General features: G+C 35.6%; 1 protein-coding gene across 1 annotated transcript; it reads right to left on the minus strand.

Annotated features, from left to right (window-relative positions):
• Positions 1–331: 331 nt before the first annotated feature.
• LOC127512838 (coiled-coil domain-containing protein 60-like) lies at positions 332–20,936 on the minus strand. Its single transcript, XM_051894189.1, has 10 exons — positions 20,820–20,936; positions 16,682–16,786; positions 12,242–12,332; positions 10,294–10,519; positions 7,689–7,776; positions 7,366–7,440; positions 5,904–6,044; positions 4,500–4,661; positions 4,018–4,207; positions 332–1,614 (listed from the first exon to the last, which is right to left on the minus strand). Exons 1-10 carry the CDS (start codon positions 20,888–20,890, stop codon positions 1,516–1,518), a joined length of 1,248 nt encoding a protein of 415 aa, XP_051750149.1. The 5' UTR covers positions 20,891–20,936; the 3' UTR covers positions 332–1,515.
• Between the last annotated feature and the right edge of the window lie 1,206 nt (positions 20,937–22,142).

Raw genomic sequence — 22,142 nt, forward strand, 5'->3', positions numbered from 1 at the left:
TTTTATATATTTATACACACACACACACACACACACACACATTATTGTTCAAAAGTTTGGGGTTAGATTTTTTTATGCTTCTGAAAAAGGTTTCTTAAGCTCATCAAGGCTGCATTTAATAAAAAAAGTAATAAATAAACAGTAATATTAAAAAAAATATTTTAATATATTTGAAACTAATTTAATCCTAAAAATCTTTCTAATATGCTGATATTTTTTTAAACTATGATGCATTTTTTTTTACGTGATTCTTTGATTAATATAAAGTTTAAAGAACAGAATTTATTCAAAATATAATTTATATATAATTAGACAATATATATTTTTTAGATTAAGATTAAGAAATGAAATAGAATTACAGGGCTTAAAGTTCATTATGTCACATGACTGATGGTCAACTTTCCATTCAGTGTACATTAGAGGGGGGCTGCTGGTAATTGAAGGGTAAATATTGAATTTTCCCTTGAAAGAACGGTGAAGCGCAAGAACAGGCTTCACTTCCCGGCACACTCGCACAGACAAACAACCAAGTGGACGCATGTCTACATATGCACACACACATACTCACTCTCTCTCTTATGTTGCTCAAACTGGTTAATTTGAAAACACATTAAATAAGTAATATTCCAAATGGCCAACCTTCTGTCTCCTTTCATGCCTCTCAAATAGAACATTTCTCTTCAAGTGCTTGGCAGAAGCATGTACTGTAACTAATGTGGCTAAATTGCTGCATCCCTTTAGAACAAAAATATTGCATCAGCCACTGTTTCTGTGAACAGGAAAAGTATAATGCAATCCCCAGAAAGAGCTCTGAAAGAGGCGGAGATGTGTCCTAGGCATTCTAGAAATGTCTGAAAAACAGCACTTACCCATGGGCCTCTTGGGTGAACTTTGACCCCAGAGTTTCTTCAACTGGGGGAAAAAAAAAGAACAGCTTATCATAGTAGATAAGAAATTCTGCTTTATTCTTACAATTTTGCTTACTTTAAAGGGCACACGCACAGGTCATGACATGAAAAGAGAGAGAAGTTTATCAGACATGGTTTATTTGTCAAATAGTGTCTTCATGCCAGGAAGAATGAGACATGCACACAAACATTCCCATTACATATTCTTAACTGTCACCATCTTTGGCCCAAACCACATGACTGATATTGATGGCCAACATGAACCAAGTGTATTGAGTGTATGAGGTGGATTTGTGCTGTTTGTGTTGGCCAACTAATAGAAGAAACACATGGACGCCTGCCATGGGTGACTGCAGAGGCAGTAAAAAATTACTCATAATGTTTATTACCCCATGAGACATAATCCAAATGTGCTTTGGAACAAAAAGAAAAGGAACAGAAAATGAAAACTGAGCAAAACGACACTGAAATATTGTGAAATGAGATGAGAAAAATTTTGTTATATATATATATATATATTTCATATTTTCACTTATTTTTTGAAATATGATCACCTGACTGCTTTAAAAAGTGTAAAAAGGCAAAAAAAGAGAGTCGATTACAGGTTTTATGTAGTGCTCTTGGTGGTCTGTGATTGGCTGACTCTGTTGTGTAGCCATGAGTCGTACTCTGCTTTGGGCATCTTTACCACATTCTGCCTCACTATCTGCAAATGACAGGGAGAAAGAGACACACACAGGGAGAAAGATAAAAGAGCACTTCTCATAATTACCAGCCTCTAGCACCCTAACCTCCCAATTCCTGACAATAGCTTATTACACACTGGATAATCCGTCATTATACGGCCCAAATGGCTGGTTGTTACCGGCATCCTGTCTGGACTTGATGTGAGGTCAGCAACATTTTGGCAGTTACAATTAAAGGAGAGGAATAGCTAGGGAAGCTGAGACACCTGAATTCTAAAACTTAAATTATGCACACATTATAATATGGATTAAAGGAAACTCAGCCAACTGTCCACAATGTGTCAGTTAAACTTTAAAAGAATGGTTAAATAAATAAATTGTCACATTTATGTTGTTTTAAGCCTGAACAAAAAAATAAAAGTGACATGAGGGTGAGTAAATAATGACAGGATTTTTGCGTGAAGTATCTCTTTAAATTTTGTGGAAAAACTTCCAAGAAAATAGTCCAAATAATCAGGTAAGCTACTGCTATTGGTAGAGGGCAAAATCATAGTGACGCAGAAACGAAGTTTGTGTGCTAAAGACACTTAATAATTTTGAAGCAAGCCGGTAGTGATATAACACCTCATAAAAATGATTTGATGTATTTATCCTTGACAGGATCATTATCACACTGATAAAAGGCCAAATGAAGTGCCATGCTGATCCGAAAGGAAGTCTTGCCAATGAAACTGCAGTTAATCTGTCAGAGTACGAGACTACTGCACTGAAAGACTAGATAACTGCAGCTGACAGTTCATTAGCTCCTTGTACTCTATTTATACCCGTCATTTTCTAATAAACTCAGTTTCCATGTGTGGCAAGAATTTACGCACAGGAGCTTCTCAGAAACTTATACCAGCCTATGTTGATATATTAAGAACTTTGACATTCAATTAATAACTTAAATCTTTAATTAGATGTAAGACAATTAACTTTTGAACAGTATATCTGTTAAAGGATTAGTTCACTTTCAAATGAAAATTACCCCAAGCTTTACTCACACTCAAGCCATCCTAGGTGTATATGACTTTCTTCTTTCTGATGAACACAATCGGAGAAATATTAATAAATATCCTGACACATCCAAGCTTTATAATGGCAGTGAACGGGACCAACGAGTATGAGCTGAGGAAAGTGTCTCCATCCACATCCATCTATCATAAACATATTCCACATGGCTCCGGGGGGTTAATAAAGGTCTTCTGAAGCGAAGTGATGCGTTTTTGTAAAAAAAAAAAAAATCCATATTTAACAAGTTAATTCACCTAGGATGGCTTGAGGGTGAGTAAAGCTTGGGCTAATTTTCATTTGAAAGTGAACTAATCCTTTAATATACACCACCGTTTAAAAGTTTGGGGACTGTAAGATTTTATAATGTTTTAAAAAAAAAAGTCTCTTACGTCTCTTTAGGCTGCATTCATTTGATCAAAGATACAGTAAAAACTGTAATATTGTTAAATATTATTACAATTGGTTACACTTTATTTTAAGGTGTCCATATTACAGTGTAATTATACATTTAAGTACTGAGTAATAACAATTAACTACATGTACTTACTATAGGGTTAGGATGAGGGTTTGGTTTAGGGCTAATTGCATGTAATTATGCATAATTTATAGTTAATACTACAGTAACTATATGTAAAATTTGTTACAATGACACTAAAGTGTTACATTACAATTTAAAATAACTGTTCTCTGTTTTAAAATGTAATTTATTCCTGTGCATCCTTTGTTCGAAATCCCCCCCTATACCCTCATTCACTATTCCCTACATTACTCCACTAATATAGTTCACTGGAAGGAGCGAATGAAAACGAGTGAGTGAATTCGGACACTGAGTGTGCTGGAAGGGCTGCTGCTTTTACATAGTTTGAGCTTGCGGTTTAATAATCATTTGAAACTTAGCAAACTAGAAGCTCCAGTAGTAATGAAAAGATTTATCTTTTATCTCTGTCATGGAAACTAGCATGTATAAACCTTAATTAAACAATTTAATAATCAATTAAGGAATTTATATCTGTATGATATTATCCTGTACCCACATTGGACCAGCGGTTTGGAAAATGGATGGATGGATGTTTCAGCTGCCAGCGCCATCTTCTGGTCAAACGCGGGAATTCATTCGACACGACCCTCACAGTAGCGTTGAGTGTACATCAGTTGTACACTTATCGTAGTTCACTCGATAACGTCCACTATGGTTTCGGACACCACTACAAATGGCTGTCCCTTCAAATAGTGCCAAACAGTATAGGGGGTGATTTCGGACATAGCCTGGCATGATTATTTTTTTCTGACACAGTGACTATCGTAGCAGATAAAAAAATATTATGTAGTCTGAACCCGGTGTAAAAGTGCTCAGTAACTGAGTCTTGTACCTCTATAGCCACACATAGATCCGGGCAGCACAGCTCCCACAGCTGGAGGGAGTTTAAGATCTTCAGGAAGTTGCGTGGGTGAAGTCGCAGCGTGTGGCATTCTGTAAATCGACTCAGCTTCTCCAGCAAATGTGGCACCCTCCTATCTGAGTGTTTGATGGGGGCTAGATCACTGAGCAACGCTGAGAGCCTTCAGTAGACACACACAAACACACACACACACACACACAAGGACTGTGTTGGTTTAATGTTATTGTAAACAGCAATGTTGAATGCATACACACACACTTGCACCTGCAAGCATCCTGTCGGGTCATTAACGTCAACATTTATCAAACGCCCACACACACACACACACACACACACACACACACACACACACACAGACACACACACAAGCACATTAAGTGGTTTTGCGTCAGTGTTCTCTAGAGGATTGGAACTGATGCAGACCATTAAGCATTCACTGAACACACACGCACCACTGAGTGCTGTATGGATCCTCGGTGCTGTCAGGGATTTTTGAGTCTTGCACTCTTGGAGAGGCCATTGAAGTTATGGAGGTCACAGCAGAAGGGATTCGTTTACCGGACACCATTTTACAAAGAGACCTGTATCTCTGGACCCCAAAATCCCATCTCTTCCTAGAAGAGAGAAAAAGACAAAAGGAGAGATATTCACATATATAATGTTACTATAGCTGAGATAACAATTTTCCTTGTTTTGTTGTGGCTGGATATGCAGTCTTCGAGACTGATTAGTTTTCTTGCTCTTACAACTTACTGTAAAATTTTTAGACTACAGGCACATAGTGCAGGGGTTGGTTTTTATCACTTAATTATTCAATCTTTTTTAGCTTTCTTTGTTCAACTTTTTTGTTAAATGAATGCCACATTAAAACTCTCTTGAATTTTTTCTTTGATTTTGTAACTTTTCAAATGTACAGATTTTATAGTTTTATCCTTATCCCAGATCTGCAATCTTAAAATATGAAAATCCATCATAAAAATATGAACTAATAAATGTTAACATCTATTAAAAATTTAGATGTTTTTGTGTAAAAATGATTTCTATTAATTTATAACGTCATTTTCATCACAACCAATGATTTTTTTTTTTAAATATGAAAATATGAAATATGAAACAGGTGATGTCTGAAGAAAACAAAAGAAAAATCTATGTAAATGTAAAATGTGAACAGAATATTTTTTTATCATGCATAATTTTCAACCATGCTTTAATTTTATTACATTATGTAACCAGTTATTTTAGTATAATTGAGATAATATTATAGTTTTTGTATATATTTTAAATTAGCTTATATTTTTGAATTTTCCATTTTAATTTTAAAGTTTTAGTAATTTTGTTTGTTTTTGTCATTTTTATTAGTTTTTTTTTTTTAATGTCTATATAGTTTTTATTATTTTCATTTCAGTTTTAGATTTAGTTATTTTAGTACATCAAGTTAAACTAAATAAAAATGAGAAATGTTGCTTTGGCAACGAGATGAAATAAATTAAGTACGTTCTAATCTTATTTAATTGTTTTTACTCTGTATGTAACAAGTGTATTTAGGTATTGAAAAATTATTGTATGTATTGTATCTACATCCATTACTGAACATTTTAGAACACAAATGAAATAAACTTACACAGTAAAAAGTGGCAACCTGCAATTATTACTTTAAAGAGCTATTATTGTAACCCATTACAATTAATTTTGTTGGTATAAATTAATGTATTTAGGTTTGATTCAGTGATGTTGAATAATAATTTTGTCTTGACTTCATTTAGATGATACCACTGATACCATAAAGGTGTTAGACAGTTAAAGAAACAAAGATCGCACTTTCACCGGTGTGGTTCCACCATTGAAAAATAACTTACTTGGCACAGTGGTCCAAAGCATCAGATAAATTGAGTGTTAACTCTTCTGCTTTGTCCACAAAAGATGCCGTTATCCCATCCAGCATGGCTTTCTTCTCATGGATGAGTTGGGTAGTGGCAGAGGTTCGCCTCATGGGGGAACTAGTAAAACACAAGGGAGCAATAAAGAGAAATATAATAGTAATTTCATTCTGTACACAACAAAGACGCCTTTACATGGGCTGTACACATGTGACAGACGTACAATGGTGCATTAATGACAACATGAGGATTGAACAGTAAATCTATGGAGCAGTATCATCTGGGATGACACCTCGTCTGCACGCTTTTGCACAAAAGCTTAGACAGGAGATGAGGGAGGAAGACTGTTGCACACTGATCTGTGTTGTTTACTTCCCTCAAACTGTGTCTGTAATCCATAGCATATTAGTAGGTGGAGTTTTTGAGAATAAAGTTCAATGCAAAAGGCCCTCAGCTGTACTAGGGCTTGATATGTGTATGAGTCACAGAGCAAGACCTTGTTTGGAATGAATGAGCCTGATGTTGTTCCAAACCTGTATGAGTTTCTTTCTTCTCTTAAACACAAAAGATAATATTCTGAAGAATGCTGGTAATCAAACAGTTGACGGTAGCCACTGACTTCCAAAGTAGGAAAAATAATACTATGGAAGTGAATGGCTACCATCAACTTTTTGGTTACCATCATTCTTCAAAATATTATCTTTTGTGTTCAGCAGAAAAAAGAAATTCATACAGGTTTGGAACAACATTTATGACAGAATTTAAATTTTTTAACTATCCATTTAAACTCTCATATTTTGTTAAAGGGTTAGTTCACCCAAAAATGAAATTTCTGTCATTAATTATTCACCCTCATGTAGTTCCACACCCGTAAGACCTTCTTTCATCTTTGGAACACAAATTAAGATATTTTTGATGAAATCCGAGGTTTCTAAACAACACATAGGCAGCAACGCCAATGCGCCTTTTGAGGACCAGAAAGGTAGTAAAGACATCGTTACTACAGTAGTTCAACCGTAATGTTATTAAGCGACGAAACTACTTTTTGCATGCAAAAACAAAACAAAAATAACTTTATTCAACAAATTCGTCTCTCCCCTGTCAAACTTGTATGCTATTTTCATTGCAGCACTTCCAGGTTCTATGTCAAAATGCCAGTTCAGTATTGGTCGATTCCTCGGATTTCATCATAAAAATTTGTGTTCTGAAGATGAACAAAGGTCTTACGTGTTTGGGATGACATGAGGGTGAGTAATTAATGACAGAATTTTCATTTTTGGGTGAACTAACTCTTTAAATCTTATTTAAGTAAGTCTGTTTCCATGCTCTTTAACAAAATGGCCTGATCATTTATAGTCATTTCTGGTGTTTCCAATGGTCACAATATCATCCCAGTTCCTAGTAATTCATAACATGGGAATTCTGGGAGCGGCAAACAAACCTCTTCACTTTTTGAGACTCTGTCTTCTCTCCATCTGTGCTTTGCTTGCTCTCAGGATGGACTTTAACTGTATTGCTGTATCATAATGGATACAATGGTCACATGAAATCCCACAATAAACACATCACAGCAATCAGGGGTCATCACATGCCGGTCAGGTGATATGATAACCAACAAAACTACAGACATCAGCCATTACATACAGCTATATTATTATTAAATTAACATTTTAAAAATATTATATTTAAAATTGTTTAAACAAATTAAATGTGACTGGTATCCCTTAATATAGTACAGTCTTATAATAATAGTTGCTAGTTCACCTGTCTGGAGCAGAGGTGAGCTGGTTATCAGAATTACAGCAGGTTTTAAAAACCCTCAGGTACAATTCCTGAAGGAACTTCTGGAGATCTGAAACACACACATATGAACACAATTTATATAATAAATACACGTTTTTCAAAGAGGCAAAACAATATTCCAGTCATGACAATTTAAGTACAAGTCCACCGTATTTCTCTAACTAGAAGGGGCATGGATGTGTAAATGATCCAAGCACGCCCTCTGCTGGACGATTGATATTTCACACACTGAAATTGTGACCCGCCTCTATATGTAAACAGAAGATGACAGCAGAAATTAACATTCAGTCTCTATATTCATCTAATAAGCATTCAAATCGATTTATCACCATGAAAATATCATCTCCCTCAAACACAACACTTCATTAACTGAGACATAACATATAAATCTTGAGTAAAAATGATTTATTATTACATAAAATAAACTAGGATGCTGTTGGAGACAGATGAAAAAAGACATAACTCTTGAATAAATTGGCTGGTTTCATGCCTCATAAATACAAACTATAACGATGTCATTTTCAGTTCTTTGGATTTATTATCTATTAATATTATATAGACTTATTAAATTGGAAGATTAATCATGTCTATGTAAGCTTACATAATAAATAATGAATGTTCACGCTGATTCTTCCCATCACTGATTATTCTCAAATACATTCTCAAGCAGCAGGTTTTATCCCAAAACCAATTAAACCGGTAACAATAAAACTCCAGTAAAGAGGGATATCTTCAGAGTCCAGCTCTTGGATTTCACTCTTAAATCGTTTGGATTAGTCTCTCGCTCGATTAATTGGCATGACCGAAAGAGGCTTTATTAGGCCCTTTGATTCCTTTTACAGGGAACGAAATAAACAGTAATGACTGTGAGAAAACAAAGGCAGTATCGCAGAGCCCAAGCTTTCATCAGGACTCAGTGCTTCACTCTCTGATCTACTCTGTGGGATCTACAGAATCTTCAGGCAAAAATGCAGGACACCTATAGTGTGCATTTGGCCCCTGTCACACGGTGGGGCCCAAACAGCTATGGGAGCAGAAAACAGCATCTGGGGTGCAGCAGATGCGTGCATTTTAAAACCCAGGGAAGGATTCTTCAAAGATTCATTGTCAGTGAGAGAACAGAGAAGAGAGAGAGATTAGCACTCACAAACTATCGAAGAATCACTGGGTATAGAAATGAAGCTATCATCCACACCAAAGAGCTTTCCTTAAAGTGCCCATGTCAAATCTAAAATCCAAATCTGATTTTTTTTGTCTTTCGTTGTCCTGTGAACCAAACAGCACAGCACTGAAGTGTATGGTGATGATGATGATGGCATACGCTGTTGCCATGACAATGTGCTACATGTGATTGTTAGAGCAAGGCAAGTGACAGTTCAGTTGGCAGTGAGATAGAAAAGAGATAACACTCGTTTTGTGCTCCACCCATCTAGAACCAGACATCAGCGAAAGTCACTCAGGCTGTGAATCAATGAGTGTGTTTATCTGTAACAATTTCACAGCAGCTGTGCTGTGTTGTAAATTTCTACAGAATATAATGTCGATTTGTCCCCCAGTTCATAAAAAATGTATTTTGGTTAAAGCACTTGCATGTTTTTTTTATCTAAAAACAATTACTTTTGTTACTTCAGTTGTATATTTGTCTAAATAATACTTTTGAGGTGGAACTACCCGTCTACCGTGAATGAACTACCCGTGAATTACAATTCAAAAGTTTGGGGTCAGTAAGATTTTTTAATGTTTTTGAAAAAAGTCTCTTATATTTATATTTAATTTCTCAATAGAGCTTGTCAACTTAATCAAAATATATCTTTATTCCCGTTCTCAATCTGTCAGAATTGACAATCATAATTCTAACTATCAACTGGAGTTCCACAGGGGTCTATATTGGGCCCAGTTTTCTTTAACATGTACATGTACATGATTTGCCTACTGTGTGTGAACAATGTAACATCTTAATGTATGTCGATTACACAGTTATTTTCACACATGGTAAAACTAAAGAAAAGGTGGTAAACAAGTTGACAGATGTTATGGTAAAGTTTACATCCTGGCTTAACCAATGTTGTTTTTTTTTTGTTTGTTTTTTTAAAAATAGAAATTTTTCTAAGATTATAAATGTGTTTACTGTCACTTTTGATAAATTTAATGTGCCTTTGCTGAATAAGAGTGTTAATTTCTTAAACAACAAAAAAATCTTACTGACCCTAAACTTTTGAACGGTAGACTCTATTGGGTTTATTGAAGATGGGTATTTTATAAACAGCTTAAAGCTGAAACTATCTATTTTATAAGATAAAGTTATTATAACTAGACTCTAGAACAGTTGAATGTATTAAATGTTATGTAACTGTTATGGGCATACTTTTAAAAAAGTTTAATACATTTATTTGTGATGCATGTTTGCATGTTTGTGATGATTTTGAAAACATCCCAAATATTCCTATAAAACAGTCAAACTGTGACATCTTCTTGTATGCCTTAACTGCTTAAAACATCATGGAACTTTGAAGAGCTCATGTAAATCAGAAAGATTCATGATTGAAGGTTGACTATTGTGACCTACATTCTGATGATGAAGAATCAGAATCGGATTCTTGTGCGCTCAGAGTCCTGATGCCCTTGGTGTAAACAGGCTCATCACAGGTGTGCTCTGGAGCCGTTGCCAAAGACAACAAGCTGCCCACTGATGACCCCGTTACTGAGGAGGAAAGCACACTGAGAGTGGAGGTCTTCCAAGTCAGATGACTCCCTGAAGAAACACGGAATGGCTTGGATGTGAGATGCCGTGCCTGTTGAAAAGGGATGGAGAGAAATGAAAACATGTCGAGGCAACATTTCAGCCTAAAATCAAAAGATAATTTTTTTTCTTAAAGAAAGTGAAGCCATTTTCAGGATTATTTCATTTTTTTTTTGCATTATGTCATTTTTTAAGAACATCCCTGACATAGACCCACCCCCAAATTCTCATTACTGTAATGAAAAAAGTAAAATAAATAAATGAAATCTAAAAGAATGTATATATGTATATATATATATATATATATATATATATATATATATATATATATAACATTATTTTGATTTTAAGGTGGAACATGACCTGGATATGTTCTTGGCAGGTTTCATGAGATCATACAAAAAGAAAGAAATTAAACTTTGAAAAAAAAAAAAAAAAAAAAAAGAGAGAAAAGAAATTATGCTCTCTATGTGTATAGTATATGCTCATTAGCCATTTAGCTGACACATTTATTCAAAACAACATACATTATACCTGGAGCAACATTTTGAAATCTATGTTCAGAATAGCATACTACCTAAAGACATTTTAAAATCTCCAATTTACACAATTGTAATTAGATTACAAATTCTTTTTTTCTAAGGTCATGTGACATGAACTGACACTATTACATGTTGTACTAGCTGCTTATACAGTATCTGAATTGAACTTGTTTGACGATTGATGAAATTTGCAATATTGACACATTTATTGAACTAAATTGAGCTGAATAAAAACACTATTATCTTCCGTAGAGCTGCTTTACAGATGAAATTGAATTTGTTTCATAATTGATAAATTTTACAACATTGAAGTGATAGTTCACCCAAAAATGAAAATTTTGTCATCATTTACTCACTCTAATGTTGTTCCAAACCCGACTTTCGTTCATCTTTGGAGTACAAATAAGGAAAAAAAAAAATATATCCATGTTTAATATAGAATAAAAGCCTAAATTAAATCTGTTCAGCATATAAAGCGTCTCTTCAGAAAATTTTGACGAAACAACTCAATACACATGGATTAGTCTTACGATCTCTTTATGAACTTTTTGAAGCTTCAAAGTGGTAGTTGCATAGCTGTCAATGGAGGGACAGAAAGCTCTCAGATTTCATTAAAAAACTTTGTGCTCCAAAGATGAATGAATGTCTTACAGTTTTGGAATGACATGAGGGTGAGTAAATGATGACAGAACTTTAATTTTGGGGGGAACTATTCCTTTAACACTGTTGATTTTCCTATGTGAAGTTGCTTTGAAACAATCTGTATTGTATAAATCACTATGTACATAAATGTGACTTAATAAAAAGTAGAATACTACTGTTTTAAATGTTTCAGTACTATCTTTTTCCACACATTATTTTGCATTATTAGTATAGAGTGTATACCATGCAGCATGCTAGTTTTCCATCGCAAACACACACAAAGTTTCTTGATCAAGGCCACAAATTATGGCGATGGCTCATAGCTCACCACTTGGTTACCAGCTCAGATCTTTAGCCATTAAGACACCCCACATAATTGTGCTAAATGTGTGTTTGAACGAGTTTCTTTCTGCAGACAGTGTAATTAGCCCTTTGCTTATTTACTGTGTCTTCCAGAAAGCAACTAATGTGGCACACTTGTCTAAACCCCACCGGCGTGCTCGAGGAGAACACATCACTTCACAGAGCTCCAGTGGAGCCGGAGAAACTCAAACATTCCAGCGAGAAAGAGCCGATTTGGAAGAGAAAACCTTTGGCGGAGCGATAAACTGCTCCCACTTGGCCTCTATTGCCTTTTCCTTATTCAGCCTCTTTATCGTGGTTCTGCTCCTTCCAGGGTCCCTGAAAGATACAGAGAGAGAGAGAAGGAGAGACGGAGACAGATAAAGAGATGTACAAAATTTCTTGACATATTAATTATTTGCGTGATCTCTCCATAATGTGCTCACCAAACCAGGAGTATTATCAAAATCGTATGTCACCTTGAGAGGACAGAAAGAAATAGAAGGATGGAGCAAAACAAGTGCGCACATCTCAAGCTCTCTCTCCTCCCGGCTTGGGTCTTAACGGCGGCTGATAAAGTTTCATTATTTTTTGTAATATCTGCTCTCTGCCGTGCTGTACCGTTTTCCCATAAAGCTTCACTTTATTGGAAATTGGATTCTGGGATGGTAGGAGCCCCTCCAGGCTCTTCTGGGAGACGTTTCTTACAATCTCTCTCCCTCTTTTTCCATTTGTCTTGGCCTCCCTCTCTCCGTCCTTCACTAGCACCAACCTGTAGCTCCAGGAGATGAAGGATTAAATTCTCTCCTCTGCTCGGTCTCTCTTTTTCCTCCGTATCTCTCTATTTAACACCACCTAAATTCGAAGGTCTCATCATTTCTCCATTAACTCTGATCCTCGTTGTTCCAGTTTGTTGTTGTTCCTGTAAGATCTCATTAGTTGTGATGGCTAAGGCGAGTATCTCTATTCTTATTGATCAAAGTTGAGCTTAGTGATTTAAACAAACCCTTAATAAAATAAATAAATAAATATTTAAGACAACATAAGATGATAAGTCGATATAAGATGACAGTAAACTTCTAGCATCTCTTTGTGGCCACCAGACCCCAGTTTAAAAACTCTCAAGTGAATCTGAACCATATTTCCAACATGCTTGTATCTTCAGATATCATTTAAAATTTAAAACACGAAAGGTAAAAAAAAAAAAAATGGAACAAATCTAATTAGGTCAGGGATGGAAATCCTGAAGACAATGATTAACTTGTTCGGGTGTTTGATTAGGGTTGGAGCTAAACTCTGCAGGGCAGCCGCACTCCAGGACTGAAGCTGCCTATTCCTAAATTAATGACTTCGGGGGACACAATCTGGTTGCCTGTATTAGTGTGGGTCAGTCCACACACACACACTACAATATGTTATACAGAGAACTTCTGCCCAGTCTTCCAGAATCAATGTCACTTTAACAAAGATGCACATATTGTGTTACATTCTCAAGTATTAAACTCAATTTTATGCATGAACAGACAGGTTTGCAATCACTACATGCACATGAAAGCAATTAAACTGAACCAGCATGCACTCTAGAAAGAGGTTACACCTTCCTAACACACACACACACACACACACACAAAAGAGTTCAGGCACACAGTAATAAACAAAACACTAAAGAGTGGAATAAAACATACTCAAAATTGCACTACAATGTACGAAATCCCACACTACCATTTGGTTCCATTTGTTAACATTAGTTAACTACATTAGTTAACATGAACTAACAATGAAAAATACTTCTAAAGCATTTAATAATCATAGTTTATGTTGATTTCAACATTTACTAATACATTATTAAAATCAAAAGTTGTATCTGTTAAAGGGTTAGTTCACCCAAAAATGAAAATTATGTCATTATTTACTCACCCTCATCTTCGGAACACAAATTAAGATATTTTTGATGAAATCTGACTCTGAGAGGTATATGACTCGTTCATAGACAGCAATTTAACCACCACTTTCAAGGTCCAGAAAGGTACTAAAGACATCGTCAAAACAGTCGACGTGACCGCAGTGGTTCAACCTTCATTTTATGAAGCGACGAGAATACTTTTTGAGCGCAAAAACAAAACAAAACAAAAATAACAACTTTATTCAACAATCTCTTCTCTTCCCTGCCATTATCCTTATGCATGTGACGCAGTAAGCACAGTGAAGGCTTCTGTGTTTATGTCCGAATGCCGGCTCAGTATTGGCCAAAGCTGATCACGTGACACATGCGTGTGATGCTGACGCAGGAGCCGGCGTTCTGACGTAGAACCTGGAGGCGCTGAACGTAAACAACATATGAGAATGACACAGAAGAGAGGATATTGTTGAATAAAGTTGTTATTTTTGTTTTGTTTTTGCACACAAAAAGTATCCTCGTCGCTTCATAAAATTAAGATTGAACCACTGCGGTCACGTCGACTGTTTTGACGATGTCTTTAGTACCTTTCTGGACCTTGAAAGTGCTGATTATATTGCTGTCTATGGACAAGTCATATACCTCTCAGATTTCATCAAAAATATCTTAATTTGTGTTCTAAAGATGAACGAAGGTCTTACTGGTGTGGAACGACATGAGGGTGAGTAATTAATGACAGAATTTTCATTTTTGGGTGAACTAACCCTTTAATACTATTTAATGGACCAGAGCTAACATGAACTAACAATGAACAGTTGTATTTTTTATTAATTAATGTTAACAAAGATTAATACATTCTGTAACAAAATGTATTGCTCATTGATAGTTAATGTTAGTCAGTGCATTAATGGGACTTTATTGTAAAGTGTTACCTTTTCTTTTAATGTTTTTTAAAAAAGTCTCTTATTCTCACCAAGGCTACATTTCTTTCATCAAAGAAACTATTAAAAAATTTAAAATAACGGTTTTCTATTTTAATATATATTAAAATGTAATTTATTCCTGTGACGGCAAAGCTGAATTTTCAGCATCATTACTCCAGTCTTCAGTGTCACATGATCATTCAGAAATCATTCTGATATGCTAATTTGATGCCCAATAAAAAATTTTATTATTCTAAATGTTGAAAACAGTTGTGGTCCTTAATATTTTTGTGGAAACTGATACTGATTTATTTTTTTTTTTTTTCAAAGTTAAAAAGAACAGCATTTATTTGAAATAGAAATCTTTTGTAACATTTTGCTGTCTCTTTTAATCAATTTAATTCATCCTTTAATAATCAACGATAAATAATATTGCACGCTTGGTGGACAAGTATATTTAAATTACGCTCTTAAAGAGTCTTGTTGACTATCGGGTTTGAAGCTGTATCACTTTATTAGCAATATTTTCTCAAACACAACTGAAAAAATGGCCGCTGACAAAAAACTGGAAAGTCTATAATGTATTTTGGAATGTCCCAACACATAAAAATCCTCACAAAACACCACTGGTGACCTAGTAGGGAATGCTCTAGGCTAGTAATTTTAAGATTGCAGGTTCAAACCGTGGAACAGGCAGTTCAAGTACTAGAACACAATTGTGCCTTTGAGCAAGGCAAAAGGTAACTTTTGTTCCAGGTTTTTCCAGTGGGGATGCCAATGTAGAAAGTACTCTGGAAGATGCTAAGGATAAAAACACTGCTGTTAAATGATACACTTTTGTAGTTTTTCCATGTTTTTTCCCATTGTCTCCCTCAGGTGTGTCTTATTATCTGGGTAAGCTTATTAGCCCCTGCGTATATATAGCCCTTGTGTTTTTCTTGTTGCTTTGTCAGTTGTTGTATGTTCTGGTAGACTGTTTGCTTTGTTTCTGTTCCCTTGCTCTCTGTTCTACTAGTTATTTGTTTATTTTCATTAGGTCTACTTTAATTAAAACCCTGCAGTTAGATTCTCTCCTCGGTCTGCCTTCTCATGCTCCCCGCTCATTACAATAAAAATGAATCTGACATTTACTTTATAAAAATCTAATTTTTAGAATACTAAAAGGCCTTTTTCTAGCTGAAAAAGTATAAACTATCAATCAGACAACAGAAGCATGTAGACGATTTTAGATTTGATTTTTCGGTAAACCATTTCTTTAGGATTTGGGATCAAACAGACAGTAAAGACATATAGTGTTACAAAAAGTTTCCATTTCAAATAAATGCTGTTCTTTAGACTCCACAAAAATATTAAGCAGCACATCTGTTTTCAAATCTAATAAGAATTTTTTCTTAAGCAGCAAATCAGCATATTAGAATGATTTCTGAAGAATCATGTGACACTGAAGACTGGAGTAATGATGCTGAAAATTCAGCTTTGAAAACAGAAATACATTCAAATATAATGCAATTAATAGCTGTGATCATTTTTCACAAAACTGACCCCAAACTATTGAACGGTAGTCTACATCTGAAATGATGGGCATGGATATGGATTATCATATGGATTAGTTTTACGATCTCTTTATGAACTTTTTGAAGAGTCAAAGTGGTAGTTTCGTAGCTGTTTATGAAGGGACAGAAATCTCTCAGATTTTATTAAAAATATCTTCATTTGTGTTCCAAAGATGAATGAAAGTTTTAAGGGATTTGGAACGACATGAGGGTGAGTGAATGATGACAAAATTTTCATTTTTTGGGTGAACTAACCCTTTAAAGAATGACTTTGTCCTAGAACACAAACTATATTATGTTTTTTTTTTCACTCACTTGGCATCCCAGCAGGAAGTAACAGGTTCAAATCTTCCAGAACGTTCCAGAGTCAGTGCCTCCAGCAGCCAATTCAAACAGCACAACTGATGATACACATACTTGCTAGGGAAAAAAAAGAAAAAAGAAAAAATATATCCTGCACACCATATTTATAAAGTAAAAAAATAACAATAAAAACCACCCCCAGTATGTAAATGCAATTATCCTTCAGGGCGCAACATGTAACCTTGTGTCAACAGCAATGTTCAGCTTTGAAATCCTGTATAATTGCTTAGTTTACAAGTTGATGTACAAAATAAGGCTTAAAACATGCTATTCCACAGAGAGCCTTTCTGACAGCTTTCTTTTCATATTTTTTTTTTTAAACACAATCACATCAGATACAGAATCAAAAGCTTTGTATATCTTGAAAGCCCTCTTGACAGCAAAACAGCAGCAGACTGAGGCGGTCTAGCAAATCTTTCATCCAGCAATTATTTTTTATAAAGAAATCTATATATTTTTATATGTTTGTGTTTCCGTGAGAGTCGGTTGCTTTTGTGAGGACTCCTTTAAGATATCGACAGAGACGTTTCATTTACTTTATTTGTGTCACCTGTGTGAACACACCTATAGGCACTTTGGTGGCATTGTCTGTGGAAACTGTGAAAATCAAATCCAGTGGTAATAGATTCAGTGTTTAATCTCATGTTTTAAGTTGAAAGACAAATCTGAACTAAATAAATAAATAAATAAGAAACAGCGTGAGAAAGATAGAGTTATTTGTTACAAGCTAACATTTCAAGGCCATCTCCATTTATAAATTAATTCCTCTCACTTCCTTTTCAACATGAAGTAGAGGCATCGCTTTGCTTTCTGCTTTCTGTTCAAACATCAAGGTTAAGATGTTTAATCACGCCTCCAATGAATGACATCCACCTACTCACTGTTATCAGACAACAAGCTTCTTGACATCACACAACCTATACAGTTTAGTTTGCCACAAAGTGATACGTGGGTTAAATATCCGGATTAAAAACACAAAGAAGAAGGAACAGGATTGCTATAACGATCATATTCAAGCACTGATGACCAGGCACTTTTTGTCAATAATAAGATCTTCATTCAAAAGTCCCAAAATGATCATTTTTACAGCTGTTACATAATACAACCACAATGAGATGCATTAATACAAGGGTCATAAATAAATAAATAGCCATTAATATATTTTAAATGCATATATGTGGTGTAAAATCTGCATTGTTTTTACTGGTCAAGTCTTTATAAACACTATCAATCAAAGGTTTGGGGTCAGTAAGAACAGCATAGAAATCTTTTGTTACATTGTAAATGTCTTTACAGTCACTTTGATCAATTTAATGCACACTTGCTGTATAAAACTATCAATTTCTTTCGCAAGTGCACTTAGGGCATGTCCGAATCCACTTTTGCTAGTTTAGCGCTGGGAATGGTCGGCGTGCCCGGTGGATGGTCTAAAAGGGTTGTCCCTATTCTCTTAATGAGTAATGGGTGTGTTTTGGGCTAGGGATGCACCGATCCGATACTCAGATCGGGTATCGGCTACGATACTGCCATTTTTGCCGGGTCGGGTATCGGCCGGATGGGACCGATCCAAATCCGATATTGTGCGTATACAAATCTGTGTTATTGTTAAGCCCCACAAAAGGCACAAAAACATTAAAAAGCACCATAAAGTTTCCGTGCACTATATTCCAAGTGTTGAGAAGCCATTCCATAGTTTAATTTGAGGTTCAGATAAATATTTAAGTGTTAAATTAAAGTTCACGTAAATGCCTCCCTCCGCTGCGGCTGTCAGTCATTCTCAATTCAGCATTTAAACTGCGAGTCGCGTTCGGTTACGACAGTCAACACAATGAAACTCTCTCCAAGATGATTCAATGTTTCTATTATTATACTTCATCTGTAGACAAAGATACCGGTAATACAATACGCATCAGTATATCTTCACTTTGTGCTTTTAACTTTTCAATGCTGCGCGCTGCGACTCCATGATGCTTCAAGCGCATCATTCTGCACACGGGATGCGCATAAGCGCTTTGTGCCGCTCTGTATGGGAGCCGTTCATATTATAATACTTTTGCGCAATGAAAGATTGTTAATAGCATTTTTTGTTCTGTCCTATATATCATATGTTGCTGCCTCATTAAAAAAACAAAAAACAAACAAAAAAAAAAAAACTCCGCTATAATTTTTAAAGAAGTTTATTTCATGTATGACTCAAACATTCATGAAAAACAAGCCATGAGTCATGGATGAAGGAGTCAGCTGGACTTCTGTTTATTTTGAATGTCTACCAAGCTAGTGAAGCTTGCACTGTTGCACTGATGCACAATTATTTAATAAATAATTCACTACATTTGTGTCTGTTTGTTATTTTGTTTTACAAAGTTAGGAAAGTAATGTTTAAGTCAAGCCTGATGCCTTGCACAAAAGAATGATCCCAGTTTCTTCCACACAGTGAGGCATACAGTTTATTAGGTAATTTCACACTTTTTTTTATTATTACTTGAATATCGGATTGGTATCGGCCGATACTGAATCCCAGGTATCGGTATCGGAAGCGAAAAAGGCGGATCGGAGCATCCCTATTTTGGGCATAACGTGCAATAAACCAATCAGAGTCTCATCTCCCATTCCCTTTAAAAGCCAGTTGCGCTCACGCCATGGCGGATTCACTATTTACATGGCGGAATTTGCAAGCGGAAAGACTGAACACTTCTCTAGCATGGAATTGGATCTGCTCGTCCGCGAAGTTAAAGTGCACGAGCTGACCATCTACGGGACAAGCCAGATTCCACCAAAGCATTTTTATCTTTATGCACACAATAATAATCTTTTATATTGTAATCCTTTTATTTTTAATATGTGGCATGTTTGTGTGCTGCTGCGCGTCCCTGTGTGTGTAATAAGCAGAGTGTATAGGCGCGTATTACTAACGCGCTCTTTAAATAACAAAATAAATATTGCGGCATTGACTTTAGACCAGGTTTCAGTTGGTCGATGGCGCAGTCGTTTTCAGTTGCCTCAAAATAGCAACACGCCAACAATGCGCCTGAACACACCTCGTTTTCAGACCAGCACGTCCATGGGCGCACAAATGGGCGCAAATGCATTTGCTATTTAAACAACGTGGCACAGGACGTGAAAATGATAACTGCGTCGGGCTGAAACTAGCAAAAAACACTCGCGTTGCGCCTTGCGCCAGGTGTATGAAAGGGCCCCATAAGTGTGTGTGTGAAGTACAATGCCCCACAAAATGTATCTGGACACTTTTAGACACATTTAAAGAGTTTATCAGTGTCATTGCATTAGATAACAAAATATCAAATCAAATGCCATGCCCTATTAAAGCAACTGCTTGGTAAATCATCTTGCACTGTTTATGAATGATATGGACAGCCTTCAGATCCAATAGCCTACACTCCTTCCTACAGGCTGCTTGAGGTAACTACAGTATAAACCCCATCAAAAAATGTTTTTCAAGTGCAGGCAGAAAATGCAAATAGGTTATCAAAGAAGTAATGATGCATCGAAGATGTACTTTCATTCCAGCATGACATTATATTCCATCAAGAGACACTGTAAATGAGCCATGTTTATTTTTTCTTTTCATTTTGCTGCATTAGATCCTTCTAGTCAGAGGGTAATCGCTCTATCCTGCTGGGCGAGACTGATGGTTGAATGAATTTTGTTTTTGTGGAAGCTGAGACCCTCACAGTGAAAACTCTCTCAGATTGCTGTGGCTCATTCCAGTAGAGAAGGGCATTATTTTCCTGTTTTCCTTCTTGTTTAATGAATTTTTTTTTGTCTGTGTGAACAAAATTTTAATGTCAGGGAGTTTATCTGAGGTGATGTGTCAGTATTCAAACCATCCGTGTGGACATGTGACACTCAGAAGTTATAAGGAATGTTTTAATCACATGTAGCCAGATTGTTAAATTATGGCATGAAGTCAGGTACTCAAGCAGCTTATTCTCAACAGGAAAAGACCACCTGACTGGCATGTAAAGTGACCAATTCTAAATCAAAATATGGATTTCTGTAAACTTTTGTAAAGAAGAAAAAAACCCCAGTAGAATAGAGAGTATAAGAAAGTGGTGCTGAGTGGTTTTACCCTGGTAGTAGATGAGGTGGTGTTGAGATCAATGATCTGTAGACAGGAGTAAATGGACGAGCAGCCCGCATTTTCCTCCTGTTGGTTTTCCATTCTGAAGAGGATGTTGCCGCAACATCACACCACCTGACAAAACAGCCGTGTTTGGTTTAGAGGGTGTGGAAAGGAAATATGGTAGATGTATTTGAGTGAAAATGCATCCCAGCTAACAGGAAACATTCTCAAAACTTTGGATAACATTCTGGAAAGGTTCTCTCAAAGTTATGAACAAACATTCTTCTAGTAATGTTAACAGAACATTCTTTTAAAGTTAACTAGTATTTAATAATGTTAGCACAAAAACATTTATACATCGTTCATAGAACGATTTTTTTTTCCCTGAAATGTTTTAGTTGGACGTTCATCTGATGTTCATTTAAATGTTATACTTGTTCTCAGAACATTCTGAAACATTCCCATAATGTTTGCAAAATGATAATATGGAATGTTCCCTTATAACGTTTGCATAACCAAGAAAAAACATTCTTTAAAACATTTTAAAAAAAAACTGGACATTTTAAACATTCAGAGAACATTCAAAAATAACCTTTTTAAAACTAAAATGTTTTTTTTAAGTTTATATAAAGATTTTTAACCGTTTATAATATTTTTATAACATTTTGGGAACATTAGCAAAACATTCTTAGAACATATTTTGTTAGCTGGGATGCCATCATGGTTAAAAAACATACAACTTCATCTGACATCTATGGCAGTTATGCAGCTGTTGGTTAATAATTAGGGTGAATTTATGTAAATTAGATTAGAAATTCATGTCAATGGCAAAACTTTTTGTATTTAATTGTTGTGACAGCATAATAACAATATCAGATATATCAAAGATTTTATCAACATTTTTTCCCACTTTCCTGCAGGCCCAATTTTCCTAAATTCATCCTGCATATATTTATTTATTACACTTGCAAAAATAAAGTTAGATAATCAAAATATCTCTTTTGTAATCATCTCACATCTTACCACCTCTCATCAGTATCACTGTCCTCATCTGAATCGAAGAGAGTGGGAGGTCGTAGTTCAGTGCGTCTCAACTCCTCCCTCCTCTGTCGCTCTCTCCGCTTCTCCTCCTGCGCTTCCTGCTCTTCCTTCAGGAGGAGGTGAAAGTATCCACAACCCTGCTTCACTGCACGAATGTGCTGCCTGTAGAAAAATATTTGGAAGAGCATCTGATTGGTTGAGACCACTAGTGACATGGTTAAATGCTGAAAATCACTGAATGTTTATAAAATATCAAGTTCTGTCATGAAACTCTAGATGGCGTAGGCT

The sequence above is a fragment of the Ctenopharyngodon idella genome, chromosome 5 (genome assembly GCF_019924925.1).
Source record: "Ctenopharyngodon idella isolate HZGC_01 chromosome 5, HZGC01, whole genome shotgun sequence".
In the NCBI taxonomy this organism is placed as follows: Eukaryota; Metazoa; Chordata; class Actinopteri; order Cypriniformes; family Xenocyprididae; genus Ctenopharyngodon; species Ctenopharyngodon idella.

What these genes read in the sequence shown, in the direction of transcription:
- LOC127512838 (XM_051894189.1), bottom strand. Translation starts at nt 20,890, where the DNA reads ATGCGGGCTGCTCGTCCATTTACTCCTGTCTACAGATCATTGATCTCA. An exon ending in AGTTTATCGCTCCGCCAAAG is followed by an intron (nt 10,520 to 12,241) that starts GTTTTCTCTTCC and finishes CCTTTTCAACAG; the next exon opens with GCACGGCATCTCACATCCAA. An exon ending in GCTTTGGACCACTGTGCCAA is followed by an intron (nt 4,662 to 5,903) that starts GTAAGTTATTTT and finishes TCTCTCTTCTAG; the next exon opens with GAAGAGATGGGATTTTGGGG.